The 17,825-nt window shown below is 54.4% G+C and overlaps 1 protein-coding gene across 1 annotated transcript in view; it reads right to left on the bottom strand.

Annotated features, from left to right (window-relative positions):
- Window positions 1-393: 393 nt before the first annotated feature.
- The window catches only part of GPI (glucose-6-phosphate isomerase), a gene marked incomplete at its 5' end in the record, with an annotated part of 31,049 nt that continues 13,617 nt past the window's right edge, over window positions 394-17,825 (bottom strand). Inside the window, 10 exon segments of the mRNA NM_214330.1 lie at window positions 394-795; window positions 902-968; window positions 1,054-1,129; window positions 1,349-1,477; window positions 4,413-4,489; window positions 4,628-4,757; window positions 5,647-5,799; window positions 5,942-5,985; window positions 6,400-6,460; window positions 16,855-16,908. Of these exon segments, the coding sequence (NP_999495.1) occupies window positions 660-795; window positions 902-968; window positions 1,054-1,129; window positions 1,349-1,477; window positions 4,413-4,489; window positions 4,628-4,757; window positions 5,647-5,799; window positions 5,942-5,985; window positions 6,400-6,460; window positions 16,855-16,908 (927 nt within the window). The 3' untranslated portion in view covers window positions 394-659.

Here is a 17,825-nt window from a genome sequence, read left to right as displayed (position 1 = left end):
GTTACTGTGGCTCTGGCGTAGGCCGGTGGCTACAGCTCCGATTCGACCTCTAGCCTGGGAACCTCCATATGCCGTGGGAGCGGCCCAGGAAATAGCAAAAAGACAAAAAATAAATAAATAAATAAAAACCATCCAGCAAACAAAAATGTACAACCCTCCAAAGTCCCAGGGGTGAGAAGTGTGGATGGAGAAAAGATCTTGCAGAGGCCACGGTGCCCTCCCGATTTGACCGTGCCCTGCCCCACCTCTCTCTTTGAAAGGGACCATCCTCCATTCTGGATCTGCTCACCAATTACAGTCAAGCCTCAATCAAGGCAACCACTGCTCCTACTGAGCACTCTGACTCCTGCAGAGAACCCCACCTCAGGACAAAGAAGCAGCTAAGCCTACATCCTCCTTTATGGCATCTTTATTTTTCTACCTGGTATATGAACAGTGAACATGGGTCAGAAAATTCAGCTGCACCGAAACACTTCAGCCAACTTTAAAACAGAGGGGGCATGAACATGGAGAGGGCAGGGGTGGCAATTCCAGACCAGCTTCCCCCAAAGGTCTTATGGTCCAAACCCAAAACCAGAGGGCAGGACCATGCAGTGCAGACTCTGGGCAGAAGGGACAAGAAGGACCAGTCACAGTGGGGACTGCAGTGGGGCACCAGTTTATTGGCTTCTGGCCTCACGCTCCTGCTTGATGAAGTTGATCAGCCCATTGGTGGAAGAATCATGAGAAGTCACTGGGCTGCTGCCATCAAGCTCCGGTTCAATTTTCTTAGCCAGCTGCTTTCCCAGCTCCACTCTGCCAGGGAGAGGGGAATGGTATGAGCAAGCTTCCGGCACTGCTCGTCAAATCTACCCGCCAACGTGCAGGCCTTTCCCACCCTCCCCTTGAGTCAGCAACTCACCCCCACTGGTCAAAGCTGTTGATGTCCCAGATGACGCCCTGGACGAAGATCTTGTGCTCGTACATGGCTGCAGAGGCGGCAGAGGGCACAGGTTGGGGCTCTAGCAGTCCAGTCTGACCTCCCCCAAGCCAGGACCTTCCCCGCTCACTCACCAATCAAGGCTCCAAGGATGAACGGCGTGAGCTTGGTGAACACAATAGAGTTGGTGGGGCGATTTCCTTCAAAGACCTTCAGAAAACACCCAGGAATGTCCCCCAGTTAGTCATGATCTCCAAATCCTCGGAAGGGAAGCACACCCTGCCCCAGAGGCTGGGGCAGGCAGGTCTGTGAGGACAGTCCCGCTTACCGTGTGGGACAAGCCACCCCCAGCCCCTGGCCTGGCGACATGACGTTATCCATCCAATGCCAGCGTGCGCCCCCAAAGCCCACTTGAAGAGAAGTGCTGACCTTGTGGGGCAGCAGTTTCTCAAAGTCCTCTGGACTCTTCCCAGCGGCCTGCAGCTCCTTCCGGGCCTCTTCCGTCGACTTCCCCTTCATTAGGGCCTCAGTCTGGGCCAAGAAGTTCGCCAGGAGGATCTGACAAGAGAGACATCAAGTACCATCTTTTTAAATTTTTAAAATGATTTTTTTTTTCTTTTTAGGGCCGCCTCTGCAGCATATGGAAGTTCCCAGGCTAGGAGTCGAATTAGAGCTGCAGCTGCCGGCCTACACCACAGCCACAGCCACGCCAGATTCCAACTGCAAGTGTGACTACACCACAGCTCACAGCAACACTGGATCCTTAACCTACTGAGTGAGGCCAGGAATTGAACCCGCATCCTCATGGATGCTAGTCAGGTTCTTAACCCACTGAGCCACAATGGGAACTCCTCTAGTATGATTATTTTATTTATTTATTTATTATTATTATTTTTTGTGTGTTGTAGGGCCATACCTGCGGCATATGGAGGTTCCCAGGCTAGGGGTCCAATCGGAGCTGCAGTTACCAGCCTACTACACCACAGCCACAGCAACACTGGATCCTTAACCTACTGAGTGAGGCCAGGAATTGAACCCGCATCCTCATGGATGCTAGTCAGGTTCTTAACCCACTGAGCCACAATGGGAACTCCTCTAGTACGATTATTTTATTTATTTATTTTTTATTATTATTTTTTGTGTGTTGTAGGGCCATACCTGCGGCATATGGAGGTTCCCAGGCTAGGGGTCCAATCGGAGCTGCAGTTACCAGCCTACTACACCACAGCCACAGCAACGCAGGACCTGAGCCGTATCTGCGATCTACACCACAGCTCACGGCAATGCCGGTTCCTTAACCCACTGAGCGAGGCCAGGGATCGAACCCGCAACCTCATGGTCCCTAATCGGATTTGTTTCCACTGTGCCACAACGGGAACTCCTGAATATATTTAAAAAAATTTTTTTGGCCATGCCCATGATATGAGGAAGTTCCTGGGTCAGGGACTGAACCTGCACCATGGCTGCAAACTGCACCACACCATTGACAATGCTGGGTTCTTAACCCATTGTACCATGAGGGAATGTCTCCAGTACCCTTCAGAAGTACTATCTGAGCTTCAGGCAGAGGAACAAGATCATCTGGCACTATCTAGTCAGGGTTAGTCTCAGTCTGGGTCAGGCTGCTCACCCCTACTCTAGAGCTTATTTGGAGCGAGGGGTGGAATGGCAGCACATCTGATGACACCGGAGAGCAGGTAACAACCAGAACTACCCTTTAATGGAGTTCCTGTCGTGGCGCAGCAGAAATGAATCCGACTAGGAACCACGAGGTTGCGGGTTTGATCCCTGGCCTCCCTCAGTGGGGTAGGGATCTGGCGTTGCTGTGAGCTGTGGTGTAGGTTGCACTCGTGGCTCGGATCAGGCCTGGCTGTGGTGGCATTGTAGGCCAGCAGCTGTAGCTCCAGTTGGACCAGCCTAGGAACCTCCATATGCTGTGGGTGTGGCCCTAAAAAGGCAAAAAAAAAAAAAAAAGAACTACCCTTTAATGACTATGTACTGCTTGCCAAGGGCCCTGTTAAGAAATTTACCAAGAGCTACCTTTCAGATCCTGAGGGGGAGAGGGCATCATCTCTCTTCTAGCTGAGCCTCAGTTTCCTCAGGTCGACAGCACCAAAACCTCTGTCCTTCTGGACAGAAGAATCAGAATTCAAACCTGGGACTCTGAGTCCAAAGCCTGTGCCCACAGTAACCCATGCTACTCTGCACACCCGAGATAAGGCATGATCAGTCCTTTTTGAGGACTTTGTCAGGTCAGGAGTTGGGCGGGTTCCCCTTTGCTGCTGTGGTAGGCAAGATCTTGGCTCCAAGAGCTTCACCTCACCCCCCACCCCCCTGCTGTTAATGCTTGTGTATATTCCATGGCATGGCCAGGCAGATTGGATTGTGCAGAAGGTGCTAAGGTTACAGACCTTAAGATAGGAGTTATCCAGGCGGCCCATTGTAATCATATGGCCCTTAAAAGTAACAGAAGATAGGGAGTTCCCATCATGGTGCAGTGGAAACGAATCTGACTAGAACCATGAGATTGCGGGTTCAATCCCTGGCCTCGCTCAGTGGGTTAAGGATATGGTGTTGCTGTGAGCTGTGGTGTTGCGGCTTGGATCTGGCATTGCTGTAGCTGTGACGTAGGCTGGCAGCTGTAGCTCCAATTGTACCCATAGCCTGGGAACCTCCATGTGCCGCGGGTGTGGTCCTAAAAAGGAAAAAAAAAAAAAAAAGTAACACAAGCAGAAGGCAAGTGAGTCAGCCAGAGAGATGCAACAGAAGAAGAGGCAGAGGAGAGGCAACCTGCCCTCATTGGTTCTGAGATTAACAGCCAAGGGGACCTCTAGAAGGTGAGAATGACCCCCAGCTGCCAGCAAAGAAACCAGACGTTGGTCCTGCAACCATATGGAACTGTATCCTGCCGACAATCTCGATGAACAAGGAAAAAGATTCCCTGCCCCCGTCCAGAGTCTCCAGAAAGGACACGTCCTGGCGGTACCTCGACTTGAGCCTGTAAGAACCTGAGCAGAGACCCAGCAGAGCCTGCCGGACTTCAGACCCACAAAAACCGAGATAATAAATGGGTGTGGTTTTTAAGCCACCAAGCTTGCGGTGGCAGGGACAGAAAATTAGTATAACTGCTGATTAACATATGAATATTAAGAAGTCTGGGTGGAGTTCCCGTTGTGGCTCAGTGGTTAACGAATCTGACTAGGAACCATAAGGTTGCGGGTTTGGATCCCCGGCCTTGCTCAGTGGATTAAGGATCTGGTGTTGCTGTGAGCTGTGGTGTAGGTGGCAGACGTGGCTCGGATCTCGCGTTGCTGTGGCTGAGGTGTAGGCCAGTGGCTACTGCTCCAGTTGGACCCCTAGCCTGGGAACCTCCATATGCTGCGGGAGCGGCCCAGGAAATAGCAAAAAAAAAGACAAAAAAAAAAAAAAAAAAAGGTCTGGGTGTGATGTGATCCTAAGCCAACATGAAGACAGTCCAAATGAGGGCTCTTACCTTGTGATGCAAACCCTTCCGTATCGGGTGCTGTGTCTGGACCGGGATAAGGAAGTCACAGGGTATCATCTTGGTACCTGTGAAGGGCACCATGGTCACTCAGGCATCTACCTCCACCCACAGGAGCCACCCCTCTGGCCTACGGGAGAACGCTGACCTCACGGAGGAGTCTCTGCTGCCCAGCGGTACTCCTGCCCAGGCCAGATGGGCCCTACCTTGGTGGATGAGCTGGTAGAAGGCATGCTGGCCATTGGTCCCTGGCTCCCCCCACACAATGGGGCCCGTCTGGTGGTCCACACGGGTGCCGGACTTGGTGATGTACTTCCCGTTGGACTCCATGTCACCCTGGAACGGGGCCAGAAACCCAGCCCTCGATCTGCAAGTCTTGCTCCTTTGTGCCCCACACCCCACGCCTGTCTGGATGCACCGGGCTCACCTGCCCTGCCCTGCCCTGCCCCTGCGAGATGTCCACGGGCACCATCCTGGTATCCCCCTCATCTGTGAGCGCACAGCCCACAAGCTTGCTGGTGTAGGCTGCTCTGAAGGACCCATGAGCAGGAGAAGGTGGGTACGGAGGTCCAGGGAGACCCTCCCTCAGAGTAGAAATTGGTCACAAAATCTTCAGCTAACTTAAGGGAGAGGCAGGCTGGGGTCCAGAGGCTACAGCCTTTGAGGATCGTCACCTCAACTAGACTCTGGGCCTGGGGGGCCTTGGCCCCTCCTCCCACCCCAGGACCCACCTTCCAGTGTTGGTGAGTCTGCTGTTTCTACCCAAGGGCTGCAGAGCAGGGACAGGACTGTGCTCAACAAAAGCAGAGACAGACACGGATGGGCTGTCCACAGCTGAATCTGGCCCAGGAGAGGGGCTGCTCCAGCAGGGAGATGCCAGGGGCAGAGGGCTGTGAGGGCCAAAGATGCACCACAGACTGGGTGCAAATCCGCTTTTCTGGAGGGACCCGTAGGGGTCCCAGGTCCCTACTGGGGGACTCCAAGAAGGAAGTGGCCCAGCTGAGGCTCATGCCCTGAGCCAAGCCACGGCCTGACTGGTCAGGGCCCATGATAACTGGTCATGCCCTCTTCTGGGAGCCAAACTCGCCTGACAAAGATTCACCACGAGATGGGGAGCACAGGTGGGCTTTGGACATGGCCAGGGGTATCGGGAAAACGGCCCTTGGAGGAGCTCCAGAACCTGGGCCCCCTGACCCGGGGCCTGGCCTGGCCTGGCAGCTGATACCTGCTGGAAGTAGGCAGCAAAGCGGTGCAGGTACTGGTCATATGGCAGCATGGCGTGCGTCTCACACCCAAAGAAGTTGATGTACCAGATACCCAGCAGAGCCAGCAGGACGGGGGCGTTCTTCTCCAGGGGTGTCGTGCGGAAGTGCTGGTCCTGAAATGAGAAGGGGGCCAGGGCACTGAGGGGCGCCAAGGAGCTGCCCCAGAGGGACGGAGGCGGGGTGAGGTGGGGCGAGCTGGACCAGCCGTGTGCCTCCGGCCAGTGCCTGGCAGAGGACACACCTCTCGTCACTTACCATCCAGTGAGCCCCCGAGAGCAGCTGCTCGAAGTTGTCAAACCCTATGACACAAAAGCAGCGTCAACAGAAATGGCCATGCCCTATGCCTCCTGGCCACAGACGCAGCTTCTTCTGGAATCAGGGAGAGTCTGGCGGTGGAGCCAGAAGAAACAGGATCCGGGAGAACCTGGGCCGGCAGAAAGCCTCTCTAATCAGTCAGCTCTGTGCACACAGGCGGCTCTAACGCCACCTGGCATGGGAATGAACAGGACCACGGCTGTGAGGGGCAGGGAGACAGGCCAGCCTGCAAACCTGAAAGAAAACTCGGCCCTGCCCCCCTGACCCGGAAGAATGGTGCCAGCCCAAGGCAGAGTGGCCAGCATTTTGTGGGGACTGGGAGGTGTTCAGGGACACAAGCCCCCACCCTGACCTTAGACTGCGGCACTGTCTCCCAAGACAGGAGCACACACACTCACCCACGTGCAGGGCAATGGAGAGTCCGATGGCTGACCAGAGCGAGTAGCGGCCTCCCACCCACTAGGAGAGACAGGAAAAGGTGCTGAGGAAGGGTTGGCGCACCCCGCCCCCCCTCCCTCCTGCCGTGAAACCTGTCCCCTGAGAGCCACGCTTGAGGTGCAGCTTGGAGGGCCTGGGCCCAACCCACCTTTGGGAAGCAAGACAGCAGGCCAGGCGCTGGCGCTGAGCTGACCGACAGGGCAGACTACACATGGGACTGACCAGAACCACAAGACTCAACCCAAGACCTTACCGTGGCAGGCCCCACCTCCTCAGCCACCGACAGACCCAGCGCCTCATACCTGAGCCAGATCGGGCCACCTCAGCCACCGACAGACCCCACAGCACCTCATACCTGAGCAGCCAGATCCGGCCTCCTCAGACACCAACAGACCCAGCGCCTCATACCTGAGCCAAGTCCAGCCTCCTCAGACACTGACAGAACCAGCGCCTCATTCCTGGGCCACCTCCGGCCTCTTCGGACACCGACAGACCCACCTCCTTGGACCCACCTCCTTGGACAGTAACAAATCTGAATCCCATACCTGCGTCTGGCCGTGCCTCCTAGGACACCAAGAGACCTCAGGACCCATGCCTGTGTCAAACCCTAACAGACCCAGCGCCTCATACCTGTGCCTACACACACTCCCTTTGAACAACCAAAGATCTCCTGCCCGGCCTTGGCCCCCACCTCCTCCGATACCGACAGACCCAATGCCTCATACCTGGGCCTGGAATTGCCTCTTCTGATGACGGATCCCGAGCCTCATACCTGTGCTCATTCCCGACTCCTCAGGCTGTATTGACAGATGCAGCCCTGCCTCCCAGGACACTTACAGGCCTAAGGGCTCATACCTGGCTTGACTGATCTTCAGCCTTAGCCGGAGACACACTGAGGTTGACCACTGACACTGTGCCAGCTTCTGCCACAGTGCAGACTCTACTTTGTATCGTCAGAGTCCTAAGAACTCCATTCACATCTTCCTGAAAACTATTGAGGGGCACCGACTATGTGCCCAGCATAGGCAATGGAAACAATCCACGGGGTGGGGGGGAGTTACAAATGAAACAATCATGCCAATAAATGTGAAACTGAGATACAAGTGCTTGGGAGAAAGGAAATACAGTACTGAAACCAATTATAAAGGACCCTGCGGGTGCATGAGCCTAGAGCTGAAGCAAGAACAAGCATTACCCAGAGAAGCACTGAGGGAGGAGAAGCATTCCAGAAGCCAGAACAGCACATGTGAAGGTGCTGTGGCAAGAGCAGGCTTTCTCAAGAGTGAGAGAATTAAGCCCCACAGACAATACTTTGAGTGGCTTTATTTACGATACTCCCAAGGTTGGTCCAAGGTTAGTTTCCAGATGCAAAGGAGAGATGCTAATTCATTGTATCCAATGGGTGCCTTGGTGCACTAGTGCTTAAATTTTTTATTTTTTTATTTTTTTATTTTTAGGGCCGCTCCCACAGCATATGGAGGTTTCCAGGCTAGGAGTCCAATCAGAGCTGTAGCCACCAGCCTGCGCCAGAGCCACAGCAACAAGGGATCCGAGCCGAGTCTTTGACCTACACCACAGCTCACGGCAATGCCAGATCCCCAACCCACTGGGTGAGGGATTGAACCCATGTCCTCATGGATACTAGTTACCACCGAGCCACAACAGGAACTCCCCATTAGTGCTTAATTCTCTTCTGAGAGCCCACTGAGATAGGCTGGGCAGGAAGAAGCATGGTACAATCTGGAAGGTGAAGGAAGGAGTGAGAACTGGAGGGTAGAAGCTGAGAGGCAAGGCTGGAGAACAAAAAAGTCTGTGGGTGAGATGAGAATGGAAGCAGGACACCACATAGGAGCCCCAGTGGTCATTCGAAAAATGATGCTACCCTGAATAGAGGGGTGCAGAATGCTGATTCAGGACGTTCAACTCAATAGGATGAACTGGAAGAATGAGAGGATCAAGTGTGGCCCAGAGGTTCTGTCTTGGGTAATGAATGACGGGGCTCTTTACCTGGAAGGGGTCTGGGTTTGGAGGAACCTTACCTGACAGTCATAGTCCCACAGACCATACCATGCCTGACACAGGCTCTCAGATCTCACCTAACACACTCAATTCCAGAAAATGGACTGAACGGATGGCCAGCCCTCAGACTGAGAGATTCCAGGCTGCTACGTTCAGGTTCTCCGACTTCACTTTTGTTTTGGGAGAGCCCAAAGCCCTGCAGAGCCCAGCAAAGCGGGCGTCTGATTTGAGCCTCTGAGACCTCAAATCAGCACCAGGGATCTCTAGACCTCCCTCTTACCTGCAGTCAGTCTCTCAGACCACACCTTATCCATGGACCTCCTCGGTCAGTTCTATATTCTATGCCTCACCTGCTCCAGAGCCTCAGACCTCACCCTGTCTCACCAGGTATAATCTAACCTTTTTCCTCACTTGGTTAATCCAGATCCTGCCAACCAGACTCCAATGCAACAGACCGCTCCTTGGACTGGTTTCAAGTCCTCAGGCCTCTGCAACACCCTAAGCTCTGCCCATCACACCTGAGTGGGGTGCTAAGAACAGGTGGCTGACTGGCTCAGTGCATTCTACCTCTCCTACCTGAACACAAGACCTCCCCAGGCAGTCCCAGATGTACATACCTGTGATGACCCCAGCCTTCCCTCGATTAGAGTCCATGCTACTCACCTAACTGTGCCTGATCCTGACCACCAAGGGCCGCCCCTGCACCTGACCTACCTCTTCAGGCCTTACCAGCCACAATGATTATGAATTTATTTTTCTTCTTCTTTTTTTTTTTTTTTTTTTTTTTTTTTGCTTTTTATGGCTGCACCCGAGGCATATGGAAGTTCCCAGGCAAAGGGGTCGAATCAGAGCTGCAGTTGCCGGCCTACACCACAGCTCATGGCAACGCTGGGTCCTTAACCCACTGAGTGAGGCCAGGGGTCGAACCCATGTCCTCATGGATGCTAGTTGGGTTTGTTACTGCTGAGCCACGATGGGAACTGCTGTCCATGTGACCTCGATCCAGAAACTCAGTGACAAAGCCAGGTCAACATCGCAGCACTGGGTACAGACGCAGTGGCTTCACCTGGGAGGCAGGCTCCCACTCCGGTACCTCACACTACAGGGTTCCACACCTGTCAGAGGCAGGCTCCAGACAGCTCAGCTAATAAGCCAGGCTTCACTTACCTTTCTGTGCTTAACCCTGACTCCTCACATCTCAACCAACAGACCCAAGTCCACCTCCCTGAGCCCAACTCAAGACTCCTCCCATCTTCCTGAGAGATCTGGCTCTGTCTCCATGGGCCTGATTTCTGCTCCAGGCCTAACATGAAAGACCCAGGTCTATCGTCTATGTTGGACTCGGCTTTTCATGTCTCGCAAACAGAACCTAAACTACCAACCTCTGCTTAACCGCGGCACCAACACCTCACCAAGGAGCCTCAGACCTCATCAGACACAAGTATCTCTGCATATCTGTGCTCAGCAGACCCCACCTGAGAGATGTGGTTCTACTACCTGTGACTAACCCATGCCCCCCAGGCCTAACCTCTAGGACCTGGGTCAACACCCGAGTCAGATCCATGCTCCAAGGACTTCGTCTGTAAGACTCAAGTGTACATAGGTCTGGCCTCAAAGTATTTCCTTGACAGCCGCATCTACCGACCCCAGCTAACTTAGGGCCCCCAGATCTCCTATAAGCCCAGTATTCTGCCTACCTACAGAAGACCCCATGGCACAGGCCTGAACTGGGGCTGCTCTACCCACCAGGGCTTTACTATGGTTCTTCAGGCCTCACAAAAAGACCAGGGGTACATACCTCTGCCTGAATCCAACACCTGAAAGAGCCAACTCTACCCACCTGCATTCAACCCTTACGCCTTAGGCCTCCTCAAGACTACACTTGGCAGGAGTTCCCGTTGTAGCTTAGTGGTTAACGAATCCGACTAGGAACCATGAGGTTGCGGGTTAAGGATCCAGTGTTGCCGTGAGCTGTGGTGTAGTTGCAAACGTGGCTCGGATCCTGCGTTGCTGTGGCTCTGGCGTAGGCCGGTGACTACAGCTCCGATTCGACCCCTAGCCTGGGAACCTCTATATGCTGTAGGAGTGGCCCAAGAAATGGCAAAAAGACAAAAAAAAAAAAAAAAAGACTACACCTGGCAGACAGGCTTGGCCCGATGGACCAATTCTACCTACCTGTGTGACTTGACCCTGGCTCTTCAGACCATACCTAGAGGACCAGTCTGTATATGACCCTGGGTCCTCAGACTGCACCTAGTGGATCAGCTCTGCCTACCTGTCTCTGAGCCTGGCTCTTCAGACCATACCTGATGGGCCAACTCTACCTACCTATACATGACCCTGGGTCCTCAGACCGTAATTAGAAAACAAGCTCTGCCTACCTGAACTTGACCTTGGGTCCTCAGACCATACCCAGGAGACCAGTTCTACCTACCTGTACATGACCCTTGGCTCTTCAGACCATAGCTGATGGGCCAACTCTACCTACCTGTACATGACCTTGGGAGATCAGACCATAATTAGAAAACAAGCTCTGCCTACCTGTACGTGATCCTGGGTCCTCAGACCGTACCTGATAGACCAGCTCCACCTACCTGTACATGACCCTTGGCTCTTCAGACCATAGCTGATGGGCCAACTCTACCTACCCATATGACTTGACCCTGGCTCTTCAGACCATACTTAGAGGACCAGCTCTGCCTACCTGTACATGACCCTTGGCTCTTCAGACCATACCTGGCAGACCAGCTCTATCTACCTGGACAAGATCCTGGGTACTCGGATCATACAAAGCAGACCAGCTCTACCTACCTATCTCTGACCCTGGCTCCTCCAACCATACCTGATGGGCCAAGCCCACCTACCTGCGTGGCTTGACCCTGGCTCTTCAGACCATCCCTGATAGGCCCACTCTTACCTACCTGTACATGACCCTGGGAGATCAGACCATAATTAGAAAACAAGCTCTGCCTACCTGTACATGATCCTGGGTCCTCAGACCATACCTGGTAGAGCAGCTCCACCTACCTGTACATGACCCTTGGCTCTTCAGACCATTCCTAGCAGACCAGCTCTGCCTACCTGTCTCTGACCCTGGCTCCTCCAACCATACCTCAGGGGCCAACCCTACCTACCTGTGTGGCTTGACCCTGGGTCTTCAGACCACACCTGATGGGAGAACTCTACCAACCTGTACACGACCCTGGGTCCTCAGACCAGCTCTGCCTACCTGTACAAGACCCTGGGTCCTCAGACCAGCTCTGCCTACCTGTACAAGACCCTGGGTCCTCAGACCAGCTCTGCCTACCTGTACAAGACCCTGGGTCCTCAGACCAGCTCTGCCTACCTGTACAAGACCCTGGGTCCTCAGACCAGCTCTGCCTACCTGTACAAGACCCTGGGTCCTCAGACCAGCTCTGCCTACCTGTACATGACCCTGGGTCCTCAGACCAGCTCTGCCTACCTGTACATGACCCTGGGTCCTCAGACCAGCTCTGCCTACCTGTACAAGACCCTGGGTCCTCAGACCAGCTCTGCCTACCTGTACAAGACCCTGGGTCCTCAGACCAGCTCTGCCTACCTGTACATGACCCTGGGTCCTCAGACCAGCTCTGCCTACCTGTACAAGACCCTGGGTCCTCAGACCAGCTCTGCCTACCTGTACAAGACCCTGGGTCCTCAGACCAGCTCTGCCTACCTGTACATGACCCTGGGTCCTCAGACCAGCTCTGCCTACCTGTACAAGACCCTGGGTCCTCAGACCAGCTCTGCCTACCTGTACATGACCCTGGGTCCTTGGAGCATACAAAGCAGACCAGTTCCACCTACCTGTCTCTAACCCTGGTTCCTCCAGCTGTTCTTGATGGGCTAGCTCTACCTACCTGTATGGCTTGACCATGGCTCTTCAGACCATACTTAGTGAACCAGCTTGCTTACCTGTTCACAACCCTGGGTCCTCATGCTGTACCTAGTGAACCATCTCTACCTACCTGTATCTAACTCTGGTTCCTTCCACATACCTGATGGTCAGGTCTGCCTACCTGTACATGACCCTGGGTCCTCAGACCACAGCTGGCAGACCAACTCTGTATACCTGTCCATGACGCTGAGTCCTCAGCTCATTCAAAGGAGACTAGCTCTACCTACCTCTCTCTTGACACTGGCTCCTCCAGCCAGAGCTGATGGGCCAACTCCACCTACCTGAATGGCTTGACCCTGGCTCTTTAGACCATACTTAATGGACCAAGTCTGCCTACCTGTCTCTGACCCTGGCCCCTCCAGCCATATCTCATGGTCAGGTCTGCCTACCTGTACAGAATCCTGGGTCCTAATGCTGTACCAGTAGACCAGCTCTGTCTACCTGTACAGGAGTGATTCTGACTCCTTAGGCTGTACTTAGTAGACCAGCTCTACCTACCTGTACATAATCTTGGATCCTCAGAGCAGGCTTATTGGACCAGTTCTACCTACCTGTCTGACCTGGGCTCCTCCAACAATACCTGATGGGCCTACCTGCATCTTGACCCTGGCTCTTCAGACCATACCTAGTAGACCAGCTCTGCCTACCTGTGCTTGACCCTCACTCCTCAGACCATACCCAGCAGACCAGTGCTACCTACCTATTGATGACCTTGGCTCCTTACATTGTATCTAACAAACCAGCTCTGCCTACCTGTGTGCTTGACTCTGGCTCCTTGGGCCACACCTGGCAGGTCAGTTCTACCTACCTGTGCTTGCTCTCGGCTCCTGAGGCTGCCCCTGGCAGGCTAGCTCTGACTACCTTTACCTCATCACGGCAGGTCACAGCTCATCGAAGACATTTGGTTCTTCTTACCTGGACTTGGCTGTGACTCTGAGATTGCACTGGACAGACCTAGTTTTGTGAACTTGCCCTAATCCTGACTCCACAGACAAACCCTACTCTACCCACCTGTGCTTAACTCAAACTGACAGACCCATGGATAAAACTTGTGCAAGATGCTGATCCATAGACCTTACCTGAGAAATTCAACTGCACATACCTGTGCCTGGCTGCAAATCCTCAAGAAACCTCTACAAGACAGATAGGGATGCAGTTCCACCTACCTACCTCGACCTTACCTGGGAGATCCAGACAGTCTCAACCATGCCCACTGCCAGCTCCTCAGATCTCACCTGAGATACCTACCTCTATCCACCTGTATTCACTCCAGATCCTCAAAGGTCACCTAAGAGGTCCAGTTCTTTCGAGATGAGCCTAACCCTGGCTTGCTCCTCAGGCCTCACCTGACAGATCTGCTCTACCTACCTGTGCCTGACTTCAACTGTGGGATGGACTTTAATGAACCTAACACAGCTTTTCAACCTACCTCTGGCTTGCTCTTGGTTTTATAGATGTTCCCTAAAACAATCAGTTCTATTCCCCTGTGGTGGACCCTAGCTCCGCAGATTTGGAATGCAAACCAGGGACTGACCTCAGCAGCTCTGACCTTACCTGTTTTAAGAACCAAACGGACATACCTGGATCTCACAAACCTCAAACCTCACCCAACAGACCTGTTTTGTGTACCTGAGACAGACCCAGAATTCGTGAACCTTCCAGGTGGATGGATGCAGTGCTCCACCTCTTTGCCTGACTCTGGTTTTTCAGTCTTTTCCCCAGGGAACCGAGGACCATCTCCAGAACCATCAACCTGAGCATCACCAGAGCTCCTCAAACAACACCTGAGGACACAGTCTGACCTGGACCTGATAGTGGATTTCCAGTTTCCATCTGTCATACTCAGCTCTTACTGAGTCTGTGCTTACCTTCGGCTCCCGCATCCTTACCCATTTCTGCCTGGATGGACCTAATCTGGCTTCTAGGCCTCCCCTAGTTAAACACACCTGTCTGATTCCAGCTCCTGAGACCTCCGACAGACATGGTCTAGAGATGACCCCTGGCAGACTCCACTGTGCAAACCTAACCTGAAAAGACTCTTCCCTGGGAACTGACAGATTCCCAGCTGCTTACCTCGGCCTGGGGGAAACCTCAGAAGAGCCCACGGGTGCCAGTGTCTGAGTGACATGGGCCTCCGACCCTTCTAGAGACAGAGTCTCTGGATAGTTATCTAACACGAGCCTCTTATTCTGAGTCTTACCGACATGGCTCCTCAGTCAGCTCACCGGTCTGTTCTTCACCTGCCCCAACTCCCTAGTCCTCACCTTTTAGAAGCAGGTGCATCCTGACCTCCCCGTCATCTGGTTCCTCAAACGCCATCCAGTCAGACCCCAATGCCACCTAGCATGCCTCATGCTGGCTATGGATCCTCAGAGGCCCCTACAATACTCTGAGCTCTGCCCATCACACCTGGTCAGGATGCTGAAAACCTGGTGGTTGACCTGGTGGAGGGGACTTACCTATGTTTGCCTAAGCCTGAGTTCTAATCACCTCACTTGAGGGATGAGCCACCCACGGCCTGAAGCTCTCTTTTCAGAACCAGAGAGACTCCAGCGAATACATCTTAAATCAGATTCATGGATCTGGGTTTAAGTACCTGTACATGACTTTGGCTCCTCACACTCCACTCGAGAGAACCATCTCCAAATATCTGAATTCCTCCAGAATTCACAGACCCCACCTGTACCTTTACCTGTACTGGTGCCTCCTCAGAACTCACCTGTGCCTGTCCTGGCTCCTCTTCAGACCTCAGCAGCCCAAATGAGCTCTCCAACATGTGCTGACTCGGGCTGGGCCCTGAAGGACCCCACAGTTTACCACACCTCTGCCTGATCCCGACGCACGAGGCTGCCCCATGACTGAGCCCAGCTGATGGGGCCTCACCACTTACATGTACCTATGCCAGACCAGACTCTTCTGATGGTACCTCAGAGCCAGCACAATATCCTTAAGTCTATCCTGACTCCTCTATCTCACCTGAGAGGCCCTAGATCCAGAAATTTCACCTATCCCTGGATCTTCAGATGTCACTTTCTCAATTTAGCAATATACACCCTTAGTGACCTGGGCAAGTTCCTCCATGTCTGGCCTGGCCCAGGAGGCCTCCAGTGCGCCTACCCTGGCCACTTGGGCCTCACTGGCCAGCCCCTGCCCCACGTTCCTGTGCCCAATTCGCATTCCTAGGTCTTACCTGGGAGACTCAGGTCTCTCCCTAAGCCACACCCCCAACTCAGCTCTGCAGGCTGGGTGGTTACAGGCAATGAAAACCCAGGCTGGGACACAGCCCTGCTGTGCTGGGCTCCTTGGCTCGCGGGAGCACCCCCACATCCCTGACCACCGCCTGCTCAGGCTCCAGATCCTGGGGAGGAGGTGGAAGGCGCCTCCCCTCCTGTGTCAGGCATGCAACATTTGTTAGACTCTGCACAGTCTCTCTTGACCGGGGTTCCTCATCTGAGCCACAGGATGCAGAAAAGGATCTGAGTGACTCTTCTCAATCCTTCCAAGGATGGTACATTAACTAGGCCCATTCTAGAAAGAAGGTAACTCATTACACACAACAGATGCCTTAGAGCTTCAGGGCTGAATTCTCTTCCAGGCTCCAAGGCCTTTGGGACATTCAAAAGAGAGGACAGCTCCAGATGCTGCCGCCCAGCACAGAGCTTCCAGTATAAAGCCCTGGCAACAGCCCCAGTGGGGAAATCCCAAGTGGATGATGCTCTCTTAGGTACACCTGCCGCGGTCACGTGTTAGAGCCACACTCATTGCATTCACAGCACCCACGCCACACCCTGCACTGCCTCTCTGCACCCCCAAGCCTTCCCTGCACCCTGCAGCTGGAGCCCTTCTCACCCCTCGGCCGCACTCAAGCAAGCTGCAAGGAAAGCACCTGCACACTGCTTGGCACTGGCTCTGGCTCTAGCAGACCTGAGTCCCTGTGACGCCTGTCACTGGAGTAGCCTGCAGTGCTGCCACTCAGGCAATATTTGCTCTGCAAGCTGCCCCGCAGGACCTCTCCCTGGGGCCTGGCACCTCGTCTCCGCAGCCCTCCAGCTGCTCCTGCAGCTCCTTTCCAGGCCTGCCCAGTCACACCTCCGGCCTCACCCTGCCCCTTGGCCTTTAATGACTGCGGCTGCTGTTCAGGGAAAGGTCATCACTGAGAATAACTCAAAACCTCAGCTTAGCGAGGGGGACAGGGTGGCTCTGGTTACTCCATGGTGGGGGCTGCCGGCAGGCACCCAGGGGAGTGTCACCTGGCCTGGCAAGCTTGGCCCTTCCCTTGGAGGGAGTGGAAGCCTGATCCTGCTTCTGAGCTGCTTCTGCCCCACAAGCCTCTCTGAGGACCTCCTGGCTTCTCCCAAGACCAGGCATGCAGCAGGTGCTCAATTACACGCTGACCTGACCTCACAGCCCCTCCTCTGCAGCTTGCCTTGGCAAAGGACATGTAATTCACCCACCACAGGGAAGTGCTTTTACTTACATCCCAGAACTCGAACATGTTTTGAGGATCAATTCCAAATTCCTTCACTTTGGTCTAAAAAAGGGCAAAGGGAGAGAGGGGGAAGGAAGCCTGGGTTAGGGAGTTCTGGGGAACGAGAAGGCGCATCGCGCGAGCCGCCGCAGCAGCATCCCCACCTTCCACAGAGCCCCCACTGGGCTGGGCTGGTTGACCTGGGAGTCCAGGGCGGGACCGGGACCTGCCCACCCCCGGAGCTGGATACCAGGCCAGCTCGCCTCTGGCGCACCTGTGGCACCCGTGGGGCCCTCTCATTGAAGGGGGGCTGCTCACCCAGCGCAAGGACCTGGCCCATACGCTGCACTGCAAGAGCCGCCTTCTGGGTGCGACCCCCCCAAGACTTCTGGGAAACCGAGATCCTAGAGCTGGAACCCTAGTGTGGGCAGGGGCTGCCTCCCAGGACAGGAAACACACAGCCCGGAGCCCGGCCCAGCCCTTCCAGTACTGGGATGGCGTCTCCAGCCCAGGAAGCCTTCAGGGGATGACCGGTCCTGTTCCATCCCTGGGCAGACAGAGTCAGCAACCCCTCCCTAGGCCCCAAGGAGACATGGTACCGGCCAGGCTGAGCTCTACCTGCAGGAGGCAGACAGTGGTCTGTGGCTGGCCACCCTTAAGGCGTCCTCGTGTGTCCTCCCCAGGCAGGTGAGCAATGGAGGCATGGGTGGGGGTAGGGGAGGGTGGCACGGAAGGGGTGGGCGTCGGGAGGACCTGAGTGTGGTTCCAGCACAAAGCCCATCACACAGTAAGCTCTCAGCAAGGTCTGCCTTCCTTGTGACTCATGGAATGCAGCCCCTGCCTGCCCTGCACTCCACCCTACCAGGCACAAGCTGGGCCAGGAGGAACTGGCAGATGGGTAACCACGTTCTAATCCCATGTTCTAATCCTGGCATCACTGACTCACGCAATCACTGGGCAAAGTCATCCCCCTTCAGTGG

Source organism: Sus scrofa, chromosome 6 (genome assembly GCF_054392235.1).
Source record: "Sus scrofa isolate SSC_HxYL_T2T_F1_AM1 chromosome 6, Sscrofa_HxYL_maternal_Yorkshire_Landrace_v2.0, whole genome shotgun sequence".
Lineage (NCBI taxonomy): Eukaryota > Metazoa > Chordata > Mammalia > Artiodactyla > Suidae > Sus > Sus scrofa.
Note: the sequence above shows the minus strand (reverse complement) of the source record. Positions and strands in the feature narration are given on the sequence as shown.